Source organism: Panulirus ornatus, chromosome 57 (assembly GCF_036320965.1).
Source record: "Panulirus ornatus isolate Po-2019 chromosome 57, ASM3632096v1, whole genome shotgun sequence".
Lineage (NCBI taxonomy): Eukaryota > Metazoa > Arthropoda > Malacostraca > Decapoda > Palinuridae > Panulirus > Panulirus ornatus.
In genome coordinates this window covers 22,910,449-22,935,056 of record NC_092280.1, presented here as the reverse complement: position 1 = coordinate 22,935,056, position 24,608 = coordinate 22,910,449, and the positions used below count along the sequence as shown (strand labels likewise).

At 38.6% G+C, this 24,608-nt stretch overlaps 2 protein-coding genes across 2 annotated transcripts in view; one reads left to right on the top strand and one right to left on the bottom strand.

Moving 5' to 3' along the window:
* Positions 1 to 24,608, bottom strand: part of LOC139766270 (ras-related protein Rab-32-like) — a 56,600-nt gene that overhangs the window by 18,386 nt on the left and 13,606 nt on the right. Inside the window, exon 2 of the mRNA XM_071694679.1 lies at positions 15,230 to 15,298. Coding sequence (XP_071550780.1) covers positions 15,230 to 15,298 — 69 coding nt within the window. The remainder of the gene's footprint in view (positions 1 to 15,229; positions 15,299 to 24,608) is intronic.
* LOC139766269 (ankyrin repeat and BTB/POZ domain-containing protein 1-like) overlaps positions 2,438 to 24,608 on the top strand; it is a 62,601-nt gene continuing 40,430 nt past the window's right edge. Inside the window, exons 1-5 of the mRNA XM_071694678.1 lie at positions 2,438 to 2,661; positions 7,336 to 7,398; positions 7,803 to 8,003; positions 17,112 to 17,271; positions 18,109 to 18,271. Of these exons, the coding sequence (XP_071550779.1) occupies positions 2,606 to 2,661; positions 7,336 to 7,398; positions 7,803 to 8,003; positions 17,112 to 17,271; positions 18,109 to 18,271 (643 nt within the window). The 5' untranslated portion in view covers positions 2,438 to 2,605. The remainder of the gene's footprint in view (positions 2,662 to 7,335; positions 7,399 to 7,802; positions 8,004 to 17,111; positions 17,272 to 18,108; positions 18,272 to 24,608) is intronic.

The following is a 24,608-nucleotide window of genomic DNA, read 5'->3' as shown; positions in this document are numbered from 1 at the left end:
TCCCCTTCCCGGTTCGTGTCCATGGATCTATGTGATGTATATAATAAACAGCACATCAACCAGCTTGGTGGTGTGACACTGAAGTTACTACAACCTCTATAACCAACACAACTTTTCAACTACAACTGTCAGCCGTGGGAGAAAATATTCTGATATCAGTAAGTTAGTCTGTACTAGGATATTCGTACATTTAGATTCACTTTCCAAGCAAGAAATGCTTGACTTACGGCCCAGTTGGAGAACACGAAGGCTCCTGCCCTTATAAAAGACTATAAGTAAATGAACCTCACTCAGGCCTGGTGACGACGTATTGATCACCAAGACAACGATCGAAGAAAAAAAAAATTGGGCAGGAATGCGTGGCCTCCCTGCCTCATCGGTGGGCACCGTCAGTACACTGTGGTCATCACTAACCATCACTTTAGTCGCTGGGTCAACACTGACGCACTCAAATACCCCCACACGGTCATCTTCACATTCCCCAGCCTCACTGTCACACGACATCACCATCACTGTCCTTACGGTCTCACTATCCTCCCCAAACTACGTTATGGTCAGCTGCCACGATTAAGGAAATGATGTAAATTACAAGGGTGCTGTTAAGTAAAGCAACGGACGACTGTGGAACGCGCGGCTAGCCAGGCAGCCAGAAGGCCCCTGGGGAAGCTAGCTACCACACCCGTGGTACGCCACCCTCCATCCCTCCTCACCTTGAACAGGGAATCGTCCTACACCTCAACTACCTTCAGGTAGCCTATCATCTTTCTGCTCTCACAACGGTCTTTCTCCTCGGGGGACGCCCTTCTCACTAACTGCAATTAAGGAACTCTAACAGCCAGCTTGATCACAGTGGACGAGTGAAAGCAAAGTTAAACGAGTGAGAGTGGCGAGTTTATCACAAGCGTCGTCGTGGACCGTGTTCGGCCATGACAGTCCAGTAACGAACCCGCAGAAGGCGCAGCAGGAGCGCCCACTCCATCTAGCACAAGGTTCAGGGTCACCACTGGCCAGCCACCACTAACACCAGCCAGCTAGGGGAACCTGTCTCTCCACCCCCCCTCAATCCATCCCTCCCCCCACCCACACTAACACCCAACCCCCCTGCCTATATCGTCCCGCCCCATCCTAACCCTGGCTCCACCCTCCAGTCGCTCTCTGTGGCTGATAGGGAAGGATACATAATCTTCCAGGCACAGTATCGAGTTACCAACAAAAGGAATTTCCAAATGCCCTTTCCCAGGCCCAGGTTCAAAGCACGTGCAGATGCATCACCCAGGGTTCGACTTCCATGCACTTTCTTTTTCGTCTTATAATTTTCTGTATTACGAAGACTATATTTCTTGGGTGTGCATACTTCTTCCTCCGGGAGCAGTGATGTGTGTTTTAGGGGAAAGGATATCAGGACAAGTTTTCTATTTTAGCGTTTGAGAAAGACAGCGTCTCATTAAGTGGAGCTGATGCGTTTGTGTCGGAACCCAACATAACCAAGCATAGTGATGCTGGTATGTGGAGTATGGTAGCGGCACTTATCAACATGGTGCTGGTATGTGATTATAGCACCTAGCATGGTGGTGCTCGAGTGTGATGTCGTCACATAGCATGACGGTGCTAGGGTGTGGTGGCGGCACCTAACACAGTGGTGCTGGGTTGCAGTGGCGGCACCTGGACTGATCGTGCTTGGGGTGAGACTCACCAGACACCAACAGATCACATTCATTGTCATTCCTTAGATTATGTGTACCATGTTCATGACGAACCGTCGGGTTTCACGGTTTAACCCTTAAACAGCAACGAAACGAAACGACCCTCTGGCACAACTGTACTATCTTCGGGTATAATGGTCATTGACCTGACCCTCAAAGTTTAGCTCAAAGGACAGCCCATCATACCTAAGGATCGTACCACCGTGTTCAAGGGTAGTTGCGTCGTGTTCAAGCGTTATTTTTTGTGCTCAAGGGGTGAAGCTTGACCCACTAACCAGTGCACCTCTAAAGCCTTGCCATAATATTACATACACGGTATTCCGATGTGACCCAAGATCCATCAAGGGAAGAGTCAGATAGCTATTAGAACAATGATGTAAGATGGATGTCATCCACAGAACCAGAACGCTGCCAATTCGTCTTTCCTTGTTAGAGTAAAAATAAGAACTTGAAGGTATTCTCTTCTATTTTTAACTCCTGTGACATGGAATACACCTTAAATTTTCATCGCAGCTGTTAAGAATACGAGAAACAATAATATACACAACAGGGAATGCCAAATTCACAAAACAGAAGCGTTCATTATTCATTAATGAAAAAAATCACAATCAACTTTCAGAGTCCTTTTGAAAAATGGCTTTCTTTTCATTACAATTAAAAAAAAATTAAAATTGCCAAATATGTATAACCGTCAGAAATAGACTTACAATTCTTAGGTTACGAAAACATTGTTATTTCGCGTCTTTCTGAACGTACGGTAAACGAAATCAGCTGATCGTGTAAACAACTCTGATGGGGAAAATTGGGAATATCGCCAAGTTTGACAGTGATTAGACGCAGTTGGTGCCATTATTTTCAACAGAATTCTTACTTGTATACAATATCCACCTTATCGAAGCATTATGGATGCCTTGGAACTATTTCGACATTGCAAGAAAGGAGACATTGAAGAAGTCAGGTTAGGGGAACTAAATGAATAATCATATTTCAGACATTTCAACCACCTGCCATACCCACCCTTCACTCTTGTAGCATGTAGCTTACAACTTTAGCTCCTCTAGTCATACAGTATGTTAACATACCATAATTAGAATGGTAAAGTAAAAGTTGCCACACACACTCAAAAGTATGAATATGGTAACGTCCCGCCGCAGAAATACTTTTAAAATATGAGTTATTATCAGTAGCGATGGGAGAGTAATGTGTGAAGAATTGAATAAGAGTGGTGGAGTAAGATCTGAAGCAGTTTCTTTTATGTGATGATGGTAAATAAAGCAATAGTGGGAAAGGCTATGAAGACCAGAGAAATCAAGGGCTCAGGTAATGAAAAAATATAAATGAAATACTTATTGAATTTAACAGAACCTATGATAACTAGATAATATTTTACTTCAGTGCTGTACCATTGTTAATCATTAGAAATGTGAAAAAATCACATGAATGACAATGTTACAATTTACAGATTTAAAGTACGGAATGGGAAATGATGCAGAACATGACTCACTGATTAAGACCCCACTATATAGGAAGTCCAATGATACAGAGGGAAAAAATGGTATAAAAAACAAAATCTACATGAAACTAATAAACCTAACCTAACATAGAACTTAAAAGTGACAAACCTAACAAATGTAACAAGGTGTAAATAAAATGAAACATGTTGAGGTGAATATCATGATATAGTAGTCCCACTGTTGTGGTATGGATGCAAGATGTGGGCCTTATACAAAAATGTGAAAAATGGTGTGAATGTGTTGGAAACAAATGCTTGAGATCAGTATGTGGTGTGAGGAGGGTTAACTGAATAATAGATAATAGGATAAGAGAGAGGTGTAGTAAAAAGAGGACTATGTGAGAAAGCTAAGGTGGTGTGCTAAAATGATTTTGACATGGAGTTACATAGACTCTGCATCTCCAGTTCCCTAGTTTAAATCCATAAACAAGCAAAAGTAAATAAAAGGGTATGCAGATCAGAAATGGAAGAAACAAGAAAAAGGGGAAACCAAAAAGGAGGTGGAAGGTGGAGTGAAAGATACTTTACGGGCTCAGGGCCAGAACATGTAGGAGGGTGCGAAGAGTGCAAGAGCTAGAGCAACTTGGAGCAATCAGGTTTACATAGGACAACTTGCTATTACTGGGCTACACTGGAGCATATAAAGCAGTTGGAAGAAGCCAGAGTAAGATCTGTGGGGCCTGGCTGTGGGTAGAGGGATTTGATTTCAGTGAATTACACATGACAAGACCCTGAATGTGAGCAAATTAAGCCAATTCTTTGTCTGTTCCTTACATTACCTTGCTAAAGCAGGAAATGGCATATATGTATGGAAAAAACTTCTGTGGGAGAGTGAATTTGATCTACCAAAAGCAGAAAGTGAAAATTGTCAAACTGTTTTACCTACTCCCTCTCAAACAAACTTTGACTAGGTAGCAGACTAGGTACTGTTCCCTACGATAAACTATAAGTGCAAACAGTGGCACAAACATCATGACAACGAGACTGCTTAACTTTATGATTTTATTTCACTGTAAATGTACTATCACAAGAACACTCTATTGCTGGAGCTAACCCATGGAAGGAGTTCCACGTGGGAACAGGCATGAGAGATATAGATAAAGGTCTCCCCACACAAAAAATCCACTGAAACTGAAAAAATCCAAGAGGATTGCATTAAAGTTGGCAAAATATACCTGTAGTGTTGTGTATTAATACTTCATATTACATGAGTATTTGTATGTATGGTGTATAATTTTTGTAACTATTAGTTATGTTATTAATGCTGGGCTTCATCTACACACACACCATACACAAACATTATCTCGGAAAGCAAAAATGGGTATGTTTGAAGGAATAGTGGTTCCAACAATGTTATATGGTTCGGAGGCGTGGGCTATAGATAGGTTTGTGCGAAGGAGGGTGGATGTGTTGGAAATAAGATGTTTGAGGACAATATGTGGTGTGAGGTGGTTTGATCAAGTAAGTAATGAAAGGGTAAGAGAGATGTGAAGTAATCAAAAGAGTGTGGTTGAGAGAGCAGAAGAGGGTGTATTGAAATGGTTTGGTCACATGGAGAGAATGAGTGAGGAAAGATTGACAAAGAGGATATATGTGTCAGAGGTGGAGGGAATGAGGAGAAGTGGGAGACCGGGTTGAAGGTGGGAGGGTGGAGTGAAAAAGATTTTGAGTGATCGGGGCAGGCAAGGAATGGAGTGAATTGGAATGATGTGGTATACTGGGGTCGACGTGCTGTCAATGGATTGAACCAGGACATGTGAAGCATCTGGGGTAAACCATGGAAAGTTTTGTGAGGCCTGGATGTGGAAAGGGAGCTATGATTTTGGTGCATTATACATGACAGCTAGAGACTGAATGTGAACGAATGTGGCCTTTGTTGTCTTTTCCTAGCGCTACCTCGCACATGTGCGGGGGGAGGGGGTTGTCATTTCATATGTGGCGGGGTAGCTACGGGAATGAATAAAGGCTGCAAGTATGAATTATGTACATGTGTATATAAGTATATGTCTGTGTATGTATATGTATGTATATGTTGAAATATATAGGTATGTATATGTGCGTGTATGGACATGTATGTACATACATGTGTGTGTAGGTATGTTGGGTCATTCTTTCGTCTGTTTCCTTGCGCTACCTCGCTAATGTGGGAGACAGCGACAAAGTATAATAAAAAAATAATATAATATATAAATATATATTCCTATGAGTCCACAGGGAAAATGAAACACGATAAGTTCCCAAGTGCACTTTCATGTAATAATCTCATCATCAGGGGAGATACAAGAGAGAAATATAACAATCAGTTGATATACAATGAAGAGACATAGGTAGGATGCCATTTGGTAAACATGTGATTGTCTTGGACAATTACATGTTTAGCAAATGGTATATATATACCATATGTTGGAAAGAATCAAAATTTTGTGCATGAGCAAGATATTCCTCTTGTCTTCGACAATTGCATGTTTACCAAATAGCGTCCTAGCTTCGTCTCTTTGATGTATATCAACTGACTGTTATATTTCTCTCTTGTGTCTCCCCTGATGACGTGATTATTACACGAAAGTGCACTTGGGAACTTATTGTGTTTCATTTTCCCCGTGGACTCATAGGAATATACCAAATGGTATATATATTCTTTTCTTTCATACATATTCACAATTTCACTCCATCCTTCCACCTCCCACTTATCCCCGTTCCCTCCACCTCTGACTCATACATCCTCTTTGTCAATCTTTCCTCCCTCATTCTCTCCATGTGACCAAACCATTTCAATTCACCCTCTTCTATTTTCTCAACCACACTCTTTTTATTACCACACATCTCTCTTACCCCTTCATTACTTACTCGATCAAACCACCTATCACCACATACTGTCCTCAAACATTTCATTTCCAACACATCCACCCTCCTCCGCACAACCTTATCTACAGCCCATGCCTCGCTACCAAATAACATTGTTGGAACGACCATTCCTTCAAACATACCCATTTTTGCTCTGTGAGATAACATTCTCACCTTCCACACATTCTTCAACACTCCCAGAACCTTTGCTCCTTCCCCCACCCTGTGACTCACTTCCACTTCCATGGTTCCATCCACTGCTAAATCCTCTCCCAGATATCTAAAACACTTCACTTCCTCCAGTTTTTCTCCATTCAATTTACCTACCAATTAACTAGTCCCTCAACCCTCTTGAACCTAATAACCTTGATCTTACTCACATTTACTCTCAGCTTTCTTCTGTTACACACTTTACCAAACTCAGTAATCAGCTTCTACAGTTTCTCACCCGAATCAGCCACCAGCACTGTATCATCAGCCAATAACAACTGACTTCCCATTTTTTTTTCATACTATTCGCCATTTCCCGCATCAGTGAGGTAGTGTTAAGAACAGAGGACTGAGCCTTTGAGGGAAATCCTCACTTGGCCCCTTTCTCTGTTCCTTCTTTTGGAAAATTAAAAAGGAGAGGGGAGGATTTCCAGCCCCCCGCTCCCTCCCCTTTTAGTTGCCTTCTATGACACGCAGGGAATACGTGGGAAGTACTCTTTCTCCCCTATCCCCAGGCATATATAATATATATGGAAAGATAGAGTGAAAAAGATTTTGTGTGATCGGGGCCTGAACATGCAGGAGGGTGAAAGGAGGGCAAGGAATAGAGTGAATTGGAGCGATGTGGTATACCGGGGTTGATGTGCTGTCAGTGGATTGAATCAGGGCATGTGAAGCGTCTGGGGTAAACCATGGAAAGCTGTGTAGGTATGTATATTTGCGTGTGTGGACGTATGTATATACATGTGTATGGGGATGGGTTGGGCCATATCTTTCGTCTGTTTCCTTGCGCTACCTCGCAAACGCGGGAGACAGCGACAAAAAATATATATATATATATATATATATATATATATATATATGTGTGTGTGTGTGTGTGTGTGTGTGTGTGTGTGCACACGTGTATATGTATAAATATGTGTACATGAGTGCATGGGTCTTTCTTTGTCTGTTTTCTGGCGCTCTCTTTAACGCAGGAAAAAGCAATCAAGTAGATTCATAATAATAATAATAATAATAATAATAATAATAATAATATATGCCATATAGAGCTTTTTTTTTCAGGCAGCTCGTTGAACAACGAGATGTTGATGTTAATATACGAGACAAATGGGACAGTACACCCCTGTAAGTTTTTTTTGTTTTGCTGATTATTGAGTTGTTTTTGGTGGTTTGTAAATTCCTGATCAGTATACAGATGCCTAAAAGATATTTTGTATACAGTAACTTTTTCTAATATATGCACTGTTTAGTACATCAGAGTAATGCATGTTTCAACCGTAAGTCTCTGATAGAGCTAAGACAAAATAGTAATATTTCTGTATGTTCTTGGTATAAGGTTCTTAGAATCATAAGTTTTTTATTGTATTCACATGCAGTACTATCCAAGTATAGTGTAACTATCCTCTTCTTGAGGATAATGCCAAAGTGTAATTCATTCGTTAGTTTGGAGAATCTCTTTTTTCAGTTTTGTATCGTGAATTTCTGTAATATATCATTCCTGAATGACGAAGAATAACTTTTTCTTTTAGGTACTATGCATGTTTATGTGGACATCAACAAGTAGTGGAATATCTAATTGGAGTTGGTGCTAGATGTGAAGCTAATACTTTTGATGGAGAGCGATGCCTATATGGGGCACTGACAGATGATATTAGGAGGGTTCTAACTCAACATAAATTAGTAACAGCCCATACCATTAGAAGGGATGCATATGATGAATTCTTGAGAAGGTAAGGAAGTTTCCTTGATTCTCCATTCTTTATAAAGTTGCAAAAAATATGGAATCATAATCTTTATAAAGACTTTGCATGAAACAGGCTACTTAAAGATATGATAAAACCATTCTTTGTAACCAAAGCTATCCAATTTCATTCATTTATTTTCTCTATTTTAAACATACATAAATGTTGTTTATTTGGCAATTAAATAAGAATATACTCTTACAAATACACGTATATTGTAGCAGTTGGAAAATTATTTGATATAAAAATCGTCAGTTTCACAATACATACTAGTTCTTGGCAGGACTTTTCCCTAACTCTTTCACTGCAGCATTACTAATATTCACTGTATGCTGTGTGTGCAGGATATCTTCAAATGTTCTTAAAACAATATTTCCAATGATATGTTTTTACAGTTATCTAGAAAATAATTTTCTAAATAAAATAATGTACAGCATAGCTTAACCTGGTAAAACGTATATGCTCTTTAACCCTTTAACCATGCATATAATCCTATGGGACACTCTTCTGCTTGCAGAAAAATGAAAAAACTGAAAAGTTATTCCCTATTTCAAGGAACATTACATATATTATCTATAAGTAAAGAAAAACCCCTCAAAAAGTATTCATTTTCATTCATACTGGTGTGATAGGGTTCTGAATGGACAATATTAAGGTGGACACACTCAGCCAGTATCCGATAATTGCTGTAACTCATGTGATTTCAAGTAGATGTACATACATATACATTATTTATTTTTATAAATGTGTGGAATGGGATGGTAAGTAAACACAAATGAGAGCTTTTGAGTTTTAAAAAGCTCACATAATCTCTCTCCTGCCTTTATGCACCATCCCAATCCACACATTTACAGATACACACCAAGAAACAATAAACACTATATTACTCTTCAGACGTGAATTCATACTGGACATACTGACTTTACTACATACCTATTCCTGTCCCATGAGCATGAGATATTCCTTGGTTGTTCAAATTATTCCTACCCCTCGTAATTTGCTCTCATAATGCTCTTTTGCTCATCCATTCTGGTCGGTCTTCAGATCACTGAAGCCTTTTTTGACTAAAGGGGTTCAGTCACAACCAATCAATGATCACCATCAGGTCGATGTCACCAACCCACTTGCTCCCAGTCGTCTAGAGCTCACAGTTCCTTGGGACTGCATCATGGACACATATCATTTTCTGCTGCAGTTAGCCATCTGGTATAGATCAGTATCATTTTCTTTTCTTTAATAATCACCTTTCTGTGTTGATGTTGATGTGTGCCTCTGAACTTGCACCTCTGCTTGCTTGTCTGTTCTGTTTCTGTTTAAAAACCAAAACTTTTCCTTCTCCTTAGAAACATGCTTTGATATATCCCATCCCTAAGAAGTGTGATTGTTCTGACTCCTCTAACTATTGTCCTACAGCTTTGACATTTACTATTTCCAAAGTCTTTGAATCCCTCCTCAATTCCCAAGTCCTTAAACACCTCAAAAATCAGTCTTCTCTCTGATCACCAATATGGCTTCCATAAGGCGAGATCCACTGGTAATACTCTTTCCTATTATGCTTATGTCTGGCCATCATCCCTGAAAGATTTTAGGGAGTCATATGTAATAGCCCTTGACATATCTAAGGCTTTTGACAGGGTTTGGCATCGGGGGCTCATCTTAAGCTCCCCTCTTTTGGCTTCCCTTCCTCACTTTGCTCCTTTATATCTAGCATCCTCTCCAGCTGATCTGTCTCTGTGGTTGTTGATGGATCAGCCTCCCCACTTTTCTCCATCAATAACAGTGTCCCTCAAGGTTCTGTCTTGTCCCCTACACTTTTTCTCCTTTTTTTTTTTTCAATGGTTTCCTCTCCACAAATAATCCAATGCATTCATATGCTGATGACTCAACACTGGATTCATCCACATTTTTCAATTCTGCTCCCTCTTCTCACACTAGGTCTGCATCTTTTCTTGATACAGCTTCCTTAATAAACTCAGACTTGGAGAAAATATCTCAGTCGAATATGCAAAATCTTAAGTTAAATGCCATCAAGACCCAATTTCTACCCATTTCTATTGAAAACTCCTCACAACTCTCATTTTTCCTTTGACATTCTGGAATTCCACCTCTTGATGAACATACTTAGTATTACTGTACCATCCACTCTTTCTTGGAAACCCCGCATTACGGGAATAGCTAAGTCTGCCTCTAAGAAACTGGGTGACCTGTTTTGATGTCGAAATTACTACTCTTCTGAACAGTTGCTCTATTTATACAAGGGATAGATTCATCGTTGTATGGAGCACTGCTCTCATATTTGGAGTGGTTCTAGCTCTGTACCCTTACTTGGCAGAGGTGAGTCGAAAGCAGACTTATAAACTGTCCCAGGCTAATTTCCAAACTTGACCCCCTTGTCCTATGCCACAATATTGGCTCACTTTCCCTCTTCTATTGGTATTACTTGGGGTTTTTGCTCTCAAGAAGTGGCTGCTTGTGTGCCCCTTACCACTAGCTAGACCACACAATACTCGGCAAGCTACTGCATCACATGATTATTGTATGACGATCGACAACTCAAGGGTAGGCCCTTTTTGATACCTGCTTCTTTCCTTATATGTGGAAGCTTTGGAAGTCTCTACCTTATCATGTCTTTCCCAATAACTATGATCTGGCACATTTCAAAAGATAGGTCTTTCACTTTCTCAAAAATCTGTAAATACTTTCCCTTGTCTTTTTCAGTTTCATAATTCTCTCTATATTTCAGTTAAGGCCTGGCTTGATGTGCACTTTTGTCTGTGGCTGGAGCCTTCAACATGTATACATATATATTCATTTATTTATCATACTTTGTTGCTGTCTCCTGCCTCAGCGAGGTAGCGCAAGGAAACAAATGAAAGAGTGGCTCCACCCACCCACATACACATGTATGTACATAAACGCCCACACACACACATATACATACCTATACATTTCAGCATATACATACATATACAAACACAGACATATACATATATACACATGCACATATTCATACATGCTGCCTTCATCCATTCCTGCTGCCACTCTGAAATGACACCCCCTTCCCCCCACATGTGCACGAGGTAGTGCTAGAAAAGGACAACAAAGGCCACATTTGTCTACACTCAGTCTCTAGCTGTCATGTGTAATGCACTGAAACCACAGCTCCCTTTCCACATCCAGGCCCCATAAAACTTTACATGGTTTACCCCAGATGCTTCACATGCCCCGGTTCAATCCATTGACAGCACATCGACCCTGGTATACCACATTGTTCCAATTCACTCTATTCCTTGCACGCCTTTTACCCTCCTGTATGTTCAGGCCCCGATTGCCCAAAATCTTTTTCACTCCATCCTTCCACCTCCAATTTGGTCTCCCACTTCTCGTTCCCTCCACCCGACACATATATCCTCTTCGTCAATCTTTCCTCACTCATTCTCTCCATGTGATCAAACCATTTCAATACACCCTCTTCTGCTCTCTCAACCACACTCTTTTGATTACCACACATCTCTCATACCCTTTCATTACTTACTTGATCAAACCACCTCACACCACATATTGTCCTCAAACATCTCATTTCCAACACATCCACCCTCCTCCACACAACCCTATCTATCGCCCATGCCTCACAACCATACCACCCTCCTCCACACAACCCTATCGATCACCCATGCCTCACAACCATATAACAGTTGGAACCACTATTCCTTCAAACATACCCATTTTTCCTTTCCGAGATAATGTTCTCGCCTTCCACACATTTTTCAACACCCACAGAACCTTTGCCCCCTCCCCTACCCTGTGACTCACTTCCGCTTCCATGGTTCCATCCGCTGCTAAATCCACTCCCAGATATCTAAAACATTTCATTTCCTCCAGTTTTTCTCCATTCAAACTTACCTCCCAATTTACTTGTCCCTCAACCCTACTGAACCTTGCTCTTATTCACATTTACTCTCAGCTTTCTTTTTTCACACACTTTACCAAAATCAGTCACTAACTTCTGCAGTTTCTCACCTGAATCAGCCACCAGCACTGTATCATCAGCAAACAACAACTGACACTTCCCAAGCCCTCTCATCCCCAACAGACTGCATACTTGCCCCTCCAAAACTCTTGCATTCACTTCCCTAACAACCCCATCCATAAACAAATTAAACAACCATGGAGACATCACGTACCCTTGCCGCAAACTGACATTCATTGGGAACCAGTCACTCTCCTTTCTTCCTACTCATACACATGCCTTACATCCTCGATAAAAGCTTTTCACTGCTTCAAGCAACTTACCTCTCACACCATATACTCTTAATACCTTCCAATAAAGTATTTCTCACATACCTTCTTCAAAGCAAACACCTGATCCACACATCCTTTACCACTTCTAAAACCACACTGCTCCTCCCCAATCTGATGCTCTGCATATGCCTTTACCCTCTCAATCAATACCCTCCCATATACTTTCCCAGGAATACTCAACAAACTTATACCTCTGTAATTTGAACACTCACCTTTATCCCCTTTGCCTTTGTACAATGGCACTACACATGCATTCCACCAATTCTCAGACACTTCGCCATGAACCATACGTATACTGAATATCCTCACCAACCAGTCAACAACACAGTCACCCCCTTTTTTAATAAATTTCACAGTAATACCATCCAAACCCACCGCCTTCCTGGCTTTCATCTTCTACAAAGCTTTCACTACCTCTTCTCTGTTTACCAAATCATTCTCCTTGACCCTCTCACTTTGCACACCACCTCGACCAAAATACCCTATATCTGGGGTAAACCATGGAAAGTTTTGTGGGGCCGAGATGTGGAAGGGAGCTGTGGTTTCGGTGCATTACACGGCAGCTAGAGACTGAGTGTGAACGAATGTGGCCTTTGTTGTCTTTTTCTAGCGCTACCTCGCACACGCACGGGGTGCGAGGAGTGCCATTTCATGTATGGCAGGGTGGCGACAGGAATGGATGAAAGCAGCAAGTATGAATATGTACATGTGTATATATGTATATGTCTGTGTATGTATATGTATGTATAAGTTGAAATGTCTAGGTATGTATATGTGTGTGTGTGGGCACGTATGTATATACATGTGTATGTGGGTGGGTTGGGCCATTCTTTCGTCTGTTTCCTTGTGCTACCTCCCTAACGCGGGGGACAGCGACAAAGTATAATAAAATGAAAATAAAAATATGTGAATTCATTATACTTGATCGTCGTCTCCTGCATTAACGAGGTAGTGCCAGGAAACAGACAAAGAAAGACCCATCCACTCACATACACACATATATACATACACATACATATACATATCAACATATACATATATACATATTCATATTTGTTTCCCTTCATCCATACCTGGGACCATCCTTGCCTTTTTATTCTGCTGTTCATTACCTTTTAATGTTGTGTGTTTGATAATGTAATAAATGTAGGTTATGGTGTTAAAGTGGTGTCAGTATTTAATATTCAAGTTTACTGTCAAGAGAAAGGGTAACCTACCCTCAGTGCAATGAAGACCTGCACTCCAATGTAACAAGTTTTATGTAGCTACAAACTTATAAGTGTTAATTAACAGACTTACAGTAATAGTGATTTATGGGAGCACATTGGTTGATGTCAAAACTGTCATGTCTCACCCTCATCATACCATTTCCCCCCCTTCTTCCCCTTCTTACTTAAGTGCTTATCATTGTTTATTACTAAAATGACCTATTTTTGGAAAAGTGGAAAAAATTCATTTCATAAATGGCTTTCAATGGTAATGCAGTTTTGAGGGACTGGTGGCTATAGTCTTGTTTTGAAGTTTTTTTTTAGTGTACCAGCTCCCACAGAAGGGGAGTTAAGTTAGTGGTAGAGACGAAAACAGCATCACAAGAGTGTATAGTGGTGACACTGATTTGAACCCCAGGCTGTGAATTTCCATGGGCATGCAATAACCAGTCAAGGCCTCATACTTTTAGGGTTCTGTCCCACTGATCTTGGTTGATGTTTGGCTGGCAAACAGTCCCCAGAATTCAGACCAAGGGGGGAAGAGTAGATTCTGTTTTCTTGCAGACATAAGTCTTGCAAACTATTTGCAGATTGAGATCACTCCACCTAGTCATGGTGGGATGGACTAATCAACTGGCCCATGATAACTGGAAGTTTTGTACCTCAACCAGTATACTGTAATATACTGGGAGACACAACTGTCTCAAGAAATTTAAAAACAGAAGCAATTACTGGCAGGATGAAAGCTTTTAAGCCCTGGCCTGCCAGCCCTTTTCTAAACATGGGTTTAATCAAAAGAGCATTTTTTTTTTTTGAAGGACACCATGGTTATGGTGCACATAATCTCCTGGTTTCTCTCAATACATTATCAAGATCGTCTTTCCTCCTAGTTCATCTATCATCTTGGATCTTCTTATGTAAGAACCACATATAGATGACATATATAAGTATGGACTACATTTAGATAACCACTTCTATGCTGTAGCAGTAAGCAATCCTAACCATGACACATTCACAGTCCACCCAGGATCAAATGCATAGGTTTGAATCCTGGTTGCAGCAGTCATCCTGCAGTCAACCCAGCTGTTCATCAACCCTTAGGTGTAGTCGATAAAATGGGTACCTGGCTTAGGCAGGGTATATATATATATATATATATATATATATATATATATATATATATATATATATATATATATATATATATATATATTTTTTTTTTTTTTCCCCAAAAAGAAGGAACAGAGGGGGGCCAGGTGAGGATATTCCACAAAGGCCCAGTCCTCTGTTCTTAACGCTACCTCGCTAACGTGGGAAATGGTGAATAGTTTAAAAAAAAAAAAAATATATAAATAACATTAATGAGATGGCCTTAATTGGGGCCTCAGTTGCCCCTGCCATCTCAGCTAACATTAAAAAAATGCATTTTTACAATGTTTAGATGATACAGTACTTTGTTTTCAAACAAGAGAATAGTTTGAATTTTAATGTATTTTGAATATACTATAATGCTACTCAAAATCATGTCATCATAGTGTAAATTCTTAACACATTCCTAATCAGTAAAGCTCTTGCATTAGGTGTTTTACGAGAATGGAATATTATTTTGCATTTCCAGAACAGTACTAATGAACACATGATTTCTACATATGTCTTTAAACATGTTACTAGGTATGCTTTGAAAAGGAAGTAAATGAAACTTACCTTGTTGAGAGTGATCAAATTCCAAACTGTGCAGGTACTTGCTGCCCCGTTCACTTGGCTCAGGAGACTCTGAAAAATATGATTGTAATCAGTTTGTTTGCATTCCTAAGAATGTTTCATTATTGATTTTCAAATTGGGACCATAAATTTGTTCTAGATCTTTATCATGTGATTTACATTATATAACTAAACTCGTTAATTTCTTATGAAAGATGTTACAACTGTTCATTACTAATCATCACTTCATAATTAATCCATTTACAGGTTGCCTGTAAATAGTGACTTTCTTTGTTGAGCCTTTTAATATCATTGGTTTAATGACTGAAATATTAAAAATTGCACATCAGTATGGTATGTTTATGTATTATTTTGTGATTTTTGCATCTTGTCTGGCTTTTGTGTGCATGCATGTTTTATTACCAATTGTATTTGTACATATGTAGAGGGAGTTTTACACTCGTAAGGCTGCAATGTATCCTTGCTTTTTTTGATGTGGTTTTTGAATCAAGAATGCTCTGTATATTTTACCTCTGCTTCTCTTAGCTTCTTCCACATGTCCACAAGTGTTAAAAGAATGCTTTCTCATATACCTCTACACATTCTTTTGCTTAACTTCAAGTTGTGTGCCATCTTGTTCTGGATTCTCTTCTACCTTTAAAGACCTTTTCTTTATTAATGTCATCTTAACCTCCTGGTTATCATTTTGAACTCATCCTTTCTTCCAGATGATGCAAAGGTGATGAAGGGAAGTGATAGGTGATTGCATCAACTTACAAGGGAACTTGACAGACTCCAAAGTAAATCTGATACATGGTTGATGATATTCTACCAAAGCAAATTTAAAGTAATAAGGATGGGAAAAGAGTGAAAGAAGGCCTCAGTATGTTTTTAATATAACAGGAAATAAGCTTCATAATTCTGTGTGTGACAGGGACCTGGGAGTTGACATCATCCCTAACCTCAAGGAAGAATCCCACATTACAAGAATTACAAAAGAGAAACTGTCTGCTGACAAATACTGGAATAGATTTTAAGTATTTGGATTACAAAATATTTAGCAAGCTGTCCATATCCTACTTAAGGCCAGAACTAGAATGTACTTCTTAAACTTGGCTGCTTCACCTAAAGAGGCACAAGTAGTTCATGGTGAAGGTCCAGAAAAGGGCAAAAGAAAATTGAGAGCTGAATTACAAGTAAAGGCTACAGGCCTTAAACTTGCCATGCTAGATAAGAGTAAGGAGTGACCTGATCACAGCCTTCAAGTCTTTAAACCAGACTGATGGTATATACACTGAACATTTCTTTGAAAGATACACGAATAGGACAACCATAGACCATAACACAGATTTAAGCAAGAAACTTGTTGAAAGAAATTTTTAGGAGACTTTTATAACATAAGAGTGATGAATGAATGGAATAAAGTAAAAGAGGATGTGGTAAATTTGGACAGTATGCAGAATTTCAGAAGATTGTATGATATTAAAGAATGTCCAAGAGATTGAGCCCTGAGTGTAAAACTCCCTCCCTTTTCAAAACAAATAGGTAATTGCACACACACATGCATACCTATTAGGTGAATAGTTACGGAGACAAACTGTCTGCAGGCAAATATTAGAACAATTTTCGAGTGTATGGATAAGAATTATTCATAAAGTTGTTCATCTTGTACAATTGGCCATGCAGTTCTCAAAACCCTTTTCTCAGTATGGAGCATTTTTCTTTAAATTATCCATATGTAACAGGTACTATAAAGCATAGTAAGTTATATTTCACTGGATGATAGGATTATCCATAACTCTTTTAGCATCTATCTTGGAAAGCCAATGCATTGTACAATTACACATCTGTGTAATATTTCTCCTTTGTTTTACTTCTCTTCCAGATTGTTTGAGAGTGGCGAATATAGTGATGTTATGTTTGTGGTACAGGGGGTGTCTTTCCCACTCCATCGTTGTCTGCTGATAGCACGTTCAGACTATTTCAGAGACATGTTCTCAACTCGATGGCACAATAGGTCAAGAATAATCATCAATAAGGATGTGGTAAGTGCTTTTTGAAGAAAATAAGATAATCCTATTAGTCTTCTTCACTCATATGGTTGTATTTAAGTACTACTTTTCTCAAACAAAATTAAATCCAGGTTAACAGTGTATAGCAAAATCTTTAACTGTGAAGATTCAGCTCTATAAGTGGTAAATAGCAATATATGTATGTACATGAATGTCAAATTTTGGTTATCTCAGTATCTAAGATAGATGGCAAGTATGTTTCATGCAAACACAGACATAGCCTACATTAGATAAAATCTCTAGCTGTGTTTTAGTTGTTTTTTATTTTTCCCTAAAGTACTTAATGAATAAAATTAATCTAAATGATTATATGATGAAATATTTATTCACCCTAATTTATTTTTTGTGGTTTGTGGAATAATATTTGCACATTCCATAATCTGTTACATTCTCATGTCATGTATTACCCATGGAATATTTCTGTCTTCTTGTATAGCTTAGCAAGGATAGCACTATTTTGTGACCATGGATTTTAGCAGATTCAGATTGCTCTTGCCTCTGTATCTTCATATTATCAACACTTTTGTTTTGTATCTTTCATTGTACTTGACTTTCATCTTTCCTTGCTCTGTAACTAATCGTGTTCCTTCTTTCTTTACTTAACCTCAAAATTCCTTCCTTTCTCTCCACTATTTCCTGTTTTATCCTGATCTTGGTTATCATATACATGAATTTTTACTAAATATAGTGGAAATTATTTTGCCATTCATGACTGTCTTTTTGTATCCTATAATATCGATCATATGAATTTTATTCTGAATCACTTCTTTATCCTTTTTTCTATCATTCCTTCACTTTTTATATGTGCAGGTTCATCCGGGTGCCTTCAGAGCAGTAATGAAGTACATTTACACTGGAAGGTTTGAGTGCCCCTTGGATCTAGTAGAGAGGAGTATTCGCATTGGTGTAAACTGTAAACTCCCCAACTTTAAAGATATGGTTAAGGATGCACTCAAGAAGGCTTTCATTTTGCGTGAGTGTTTTCTGTTTACTTGTATCATGTTGCTCTATTCAGCATTTACAGCATGTTGGCACATGCAGAATTATCTCCAAACATTATGACTTCCACATTCACCTCATAGCAAATTTTAAAACCTCCTGCAGTGCTTAAAACATATGCTGAAGAATTAAGTTTGCACGCTGGTTAGCTGTCAGATATTTGAAGAAGTTATAGCAGATTAGTTTGTCGTAGTTTTCAGTGGGAACTGTTATAAAGTGTTCTTTCTTTTCTTGGTGATGAATCACAGATATAAATGCCTCTGCCATAATTAAGGTGTGGAGTACATTAATCCTTTGGAATGGAAATTCAAACTCCATAAGAAAGTGGTCATATGATCTTCAAATGACTGACTACTTGGCGCTTGTTCACCATTTCATTTTGACAGGAATCCACCTGTCTCAACCTGTTTACACAAGACAAACAGGTGTAAACCTGACCTTCAAGCATTAATTTTTCTCCAGCTGCATGTAGTGTACCAACCAGCATTCCATATATACTTCTATATCCATAAATTCAACAGAATGACTCAGGAAGATCAGACTATTTTTGCTGTTAAGCAGAGAGAGCACCTTGTTATTTCATGTTTGTTGAATAAAGGAGAGAGACCATCACATCAACATCAATTCATGCCCTGATCGCTAGTTCTAAAAAAAAAGGATTTCATTGCAATTGCTTTTAGAGTCATCAACTGTTGTACCAAATTCTGAAGTTCACAATCTTCTGAAGTTTCTCAAGTCTTTACAGGCATTTCAAGGTTTATATGTATTAACAGGACCTACGGCCTTCACAGGTTTTAAAAGTTGATTTAAAGCCCCAAGTTCTTCAGGTCACACAAGTTTCTCAAGCTTCAGAATAAGAGATGCAACCCCAACTGTCTTTGTTCTGATGATGAGGAACACAACTGTAGTACTGTAGCAAATAGAATTATAGCTTTAAAAGTTTTGCATGGTCTGGAGGTAGATCAGCTCTATATTCCTGGCAATTGTCAGCTTTGGGTTGAGCCAGCAGAAGAATCTAATGATCAGGATAGGTAGTTGGCATAGACAATGGATGAGGGTTGTACTGTGCGAGCTTTTTCTCAGATTTTGTTAATTCTGCGACTGAAAAAAGGATCATATTGGAGTGCTTAAAGGTGGATGATGATAACATTTGCAGCAGTATAACTGCCAAAACACAATCACACTCGGGTCTTTAAAGACTTTTTTGAAGTGTTCAAGATATTCAGACAGAAAAGGAAGCAAATAATCCAGGAATGCACATTTGTGCTCTCAGGTTATTGTAATGCTACTAGTATGGAGTAGTGTTGCTTCATTAGGGATTAGTTTCTGCCTATTCCTGGAGGGTCTTTGGTGTTACTTCATGCTTCTCTAAGGTGTTCACATGTAAAACTTCCAGGGGAAAAATGGAAGTATCATTTGTGTTGGAAAAAGCTATTGTTGCGTCTTTTGTTAGTACTTATGAGTATGTACATACAGTGTACCAAGTGAGACCTGTAATGCGTTGTTTCCTATTGTAAACAAAACAGGAGATAATCCATGAATTACATGTCCTCTTGGCTCCTAATGACTGATGACTCTAGCAAGTTACCAAGTAGGCAGTCCCCAAAGAACACACTATGTGGAGAAACTATGAAGAAACTTAGAATGTTAGATAATCTCTCTGACAATATGTCTCAGATTACATGGTCATCATACTAAGTAATGTTGGCTTGTTACAGTGTCTGTTCATGCCACAAGATCATGTAACTAAAAAGCTTTGCTCTGCTCCATTATTTTAATTTTAAAACAATATAGTTTCTTTTCTCACCACATTTTCATTTTTATTACCATTATATAACCCTATGGACCTCTTCTTCAGGAGCCCCTTCACCTTAAAGGTACTTTGCAATCAGTAGCAGGGAAAATATGGAAGTTCTTCCACAAGATTGTACTTTAATGATATAACCTAAAGTTGTAACAAGAAGCAAGGAAACATCGTTAATACCCCTACATTCATGTTAAACATATTGAATGGCTGCTTTCTCTTACCATTAGGTGAATTCTCTTAAGCATTCTCCAGGTTACCTTAATTTAGGAAGGTATATGGATTTTCATTTGGACATAACACACTGATTCTCGTTTGGAAGTTACATAATTCGAGAACACAAAAACTTTATCATTACTATTAGTTTATACCCAGAATTTTGAACTATTTATGAATTATGCACAAATGAAGTTTCCATACATATACTTGCAAGGAAAACCTTTCATCAGTTTGCTTTGTGCATATGAAGTAATGGATCCAATGGATGGCACATGTAAGATAGTCATGTCATTGTAAATATCATTGTTATATGCAATCCCAGGACCTCTTTTATGGGGCTTCTGCCATTTCAAGGATGCATCCCATTCAGGAACAGGGTAAGGTGGGCTTCTCTGGGATGGGAAGGTCCTCTCTTAGTCTGCTGACAATGATAAAGCCTCACTGAAGGTGATTCCTTATGCATGATGCTATAGTTTGTAGGTGAATTCTGGAAGCACCTTATGGTAAATGATATGCTTTGGATAACATTCCACCATCATAACTTTAGCATACTGTTTGTTCTAGCTGCTAGAATCTAGCTAATATAACCAAACTCAGAAAGGATAGAACATTTTAGATATGGTAAGGTTTATCCGTGACGCATATTTTTGCAATCTACACCTAACCCAAACTAGCCAAGGAAAATGTAACATATTGTAATGTAAACCACTGTAATACATTATATTGTGATACTGGTTCTGGATCTCTACAGAAATATGCAAATTCATTTATTTAGATGCCTGTTAATACTTTGGTGAATGTATTTTCTCCTATTTGATTTACCATAGATGACTGAATATTTAAATCTGCATTCATTTATCAATGCTCTTTATATTTTATACAACAAAGTTCTTGAATTAGAAAACTTATTAAGTCTGAGGCTCCTTTCTCCAAATGTAAATTAATGATTTGATTGATCATAAAACTCAGGGTCCTAAGAGGTTTTCTAATATAATACTACATGACTGGGAATATACTTTGAATTTTCGGGAAAAGCTTGTTCATGAATGTATAGTGATTATACACTGTATCCATAACTGAAATCTTTTCAACCAAACTGCAAGGCCAGTCTTATTGCCTCCTGCACCATGTAGTTGTTCATACGTTTCTCAATGGTTTATTTCATATCCCTCTTTAAGGGATTTTATACTTTCAGAGTAATCAGACAGGTACAGGTGATCATGATTTTCTCAAACATATACTCTTTCAAGGGCCCATTGACTACCAATACCTTTTGGACACTGCATTTCTGTTATTGGAAGGGCTAGTTTCCTCCTCTGCTATGCTAATTTGTACCCATTAGGCAAAAATTGTGCTGTTCAGTTTCAGTGGTTAGTTTTGTCTTGTGTGCTTATCCTAAAATAATATTTTCAGCTTTCTGTATGGGGATGGTTTCAGTTGGAAAGGGTTGGGGAAGGGTGGATGTAAATTTTGTTGAAAATGGTAATGTGGTTTCTAGAAATACATACTTCCTTGGGAATATCCAATTTTATGAACTGGATGACTACTGTTAAAGCCAAAGTCCACCATGATGTTATCAAAATGGTAAATCCACTTAGTATATAGTCTCAAAAAATGTATATACACCTAGAATTTTTATTAATATGTCAATTAACCTACATCCAAGTTACAATTCAAATTAAAGAGGACAGAAGCATAATTATTTTGAGTTATCACGTGTTCAAAAAATGTATGCAGTGAATTTCTGTCAATACAGTGTCATCGTTGTGTCTTAATTTAACCATTCTTTTTTCACGACAATGTAACTGGTGCAGTTTATTTGAACTTGTTGCAGGAATCTGTCATGCCACGCATTCGCGAGGTGTTTGAGGATGAGGAAAACTTTTATTTTCAGCATGATGGAGCACCTCCCCACTACCATTGTGATGCAAAGGCTTATCTTGAAGAAAATCAGCTGAACAGATGGATTGGGTGAAGAGGTAGCATTGAATACCCTCTCATTCACCACACCTCACACCAATGGATTTTCTTCTCATGGGAACACATTAAAGATGTGTATTGCGCAAAACTGACAACAGTTGACAAGATAAAAGCAACCATTGAAAGAGAAAGCACCCAAATCCCAAATGAACTACTTAATGCTGTTTGCAACTCTATGGAACTATGTTGTCATCAGTATCTGGGCCAGAATGGCTATCAGTTTGAACACATGCTATAGCTCAAAATAATTATATATGTCCTCTTTAATGTGAATTATTAATCTAGGTTATAGTTTAATTGACACTGTATTAATAAAAAATTCAAAGTGTGTAAAAAAACTTTTTGAGACACTGTATACAAGTGTGATAAATATCAGAGAATTATTTAAGATTTCCCCATAGTATCATTCATCACCCAAATAAAGATAAAGAAGTTAAGCATGGTTTGTGAACAATCGATTTGTATTACTGAACTGAAGGAAAGCTGGACTTAAAAAAGTCAGCTTCTGCTTACCATGGGCAAAGCAGTTCAAGAGTTGTAGGCACTAAGGGAAGTAAGCCAAGTTAAGGCTAGCAGTTGGTTGGGAAGTGATAAACCATGTTTTCCTTACAGTAACTATCAAAGCAACATGTCATAATAAAGTAATATATATACATCATTACCTGTTTTTTATATCTAAAGTTTCCCGTGGTCCCATGACAGCACAACCAGTTTTGTAAATACCTCCACCTTTACAGGTAAACCTTACCTCCTTGCTGGGTAATCTTGCCATTCTGGGTGTTGTGAGTTAACATGATGGCTTCCACATCTTCCAGGCTATAGGAGTCTTACTGTGAGGCGAAGATTTGTTAGTTTTTTGTTTTCCTTAGGTTAACCACCAACCTCTTGAGAAATGTGGCTGCTGCCTCATGAAATGAGTGCTTTGATGCCAGTTACTGTTTACCTTTTGGTCAATCCTTAGATATTTTACATGTAATCCTTACGGGACCAAGATGCATTTGACCATAAAGAAGGTAAAGCTTGTTAGTAAACTGCACTTGAGTTAGGGTGCTAATGGGTGTGTGTGTGTTGTGTACCCATATATAAGCGGTTGATCAACCTTGGAATTCCTCACACTTCTTAAGCAAGACTGATACTCTACCAAAGGACTGTAGTAGTTTTTCTGTAGCTTGTATATCACCTTATAGTAGTTGATGAATAGGTTTCCTTATCGATTTATCGTTTTCATACTTTCTGGAACTCTGAATATTGTTTACCATGTAACTTGATTTTTTTTGGTTTTGTGTTAAATTAAAATTCGACAGCACTTGCCACCATTCTTTTGGTTTATCTTCTTTAATAGACTATTGTCTGTAGCTTTCCAGCTTTACCGATATCCATACACTAATTCATTATGTTCACTTGTTATATATGGAGGTTACACAAGAACGTTTGGCCAGTTTAACCACACCGCGTAACTTGAGCCGTTACACTTATGCAAACGAGTAACTTGCCGTTTCAATTTTTTATGGTTAGACGAATAAATCTATGGTTCATTCTTCATTCAAATCAAGTAGTTCCCAGTGGACTGTAAATCACTTGAGCGAAGTTATCACCGGCGAACACCCACGAACGACAGACAATCAGACGCAGACGTGCATGTGTGTAGGAGGAAGCCAGGTATGTTTGATGGCGGTGAGGAGACAGTCCTGTGCGGTAATGGAGTGGTGTCATGTGGTGTTGGTGGGGGCAGACGACGAAGGCAACCCTGCAAGTGCTGAAGATGCCTGCCAGCTCATCCTGTGTCACCACTGACACACAGCAGCCACCCAACCGCACCCAACACCCGACGTCAAGGGTCACATGCTTAATGAGGGGTGCACGTAACACCTGAGGGCGTGAAAGATTTTTTTTTTTTGAGTTGGTGGCTGTAGCTCGAAGTTGAACGGACTTGATAACCCTGGCAGTTGATATTCTTCGAACTCAACCAACCAGACAACCGAATGTCTTTTATTGCATATCAGTACTGTTTACTTCATTTTCAACTTCCTTTCTATTCAACATAGCTTTAATTTTCTCCTGCGTCACTTCATGAAGTTCTGCCACTTCGTTCTTGTATCGATAGTAGTTTTCTCTCAAATTCTATCTGATACATTTTCATCTTTTGTCGTGTACCTTTTTTTTTCTGGCAAAATTTTATGTATTTGAAAATCTCAGCGTTTTTCCAATCAAAATATACGCTTTTTTATTTGATTTTTGCTCCTTCATGTGTTAGTCTATGGTTAGTTATTTTTTTTCGGTAGCTCAACTCTTAAGAAACGTAATGATG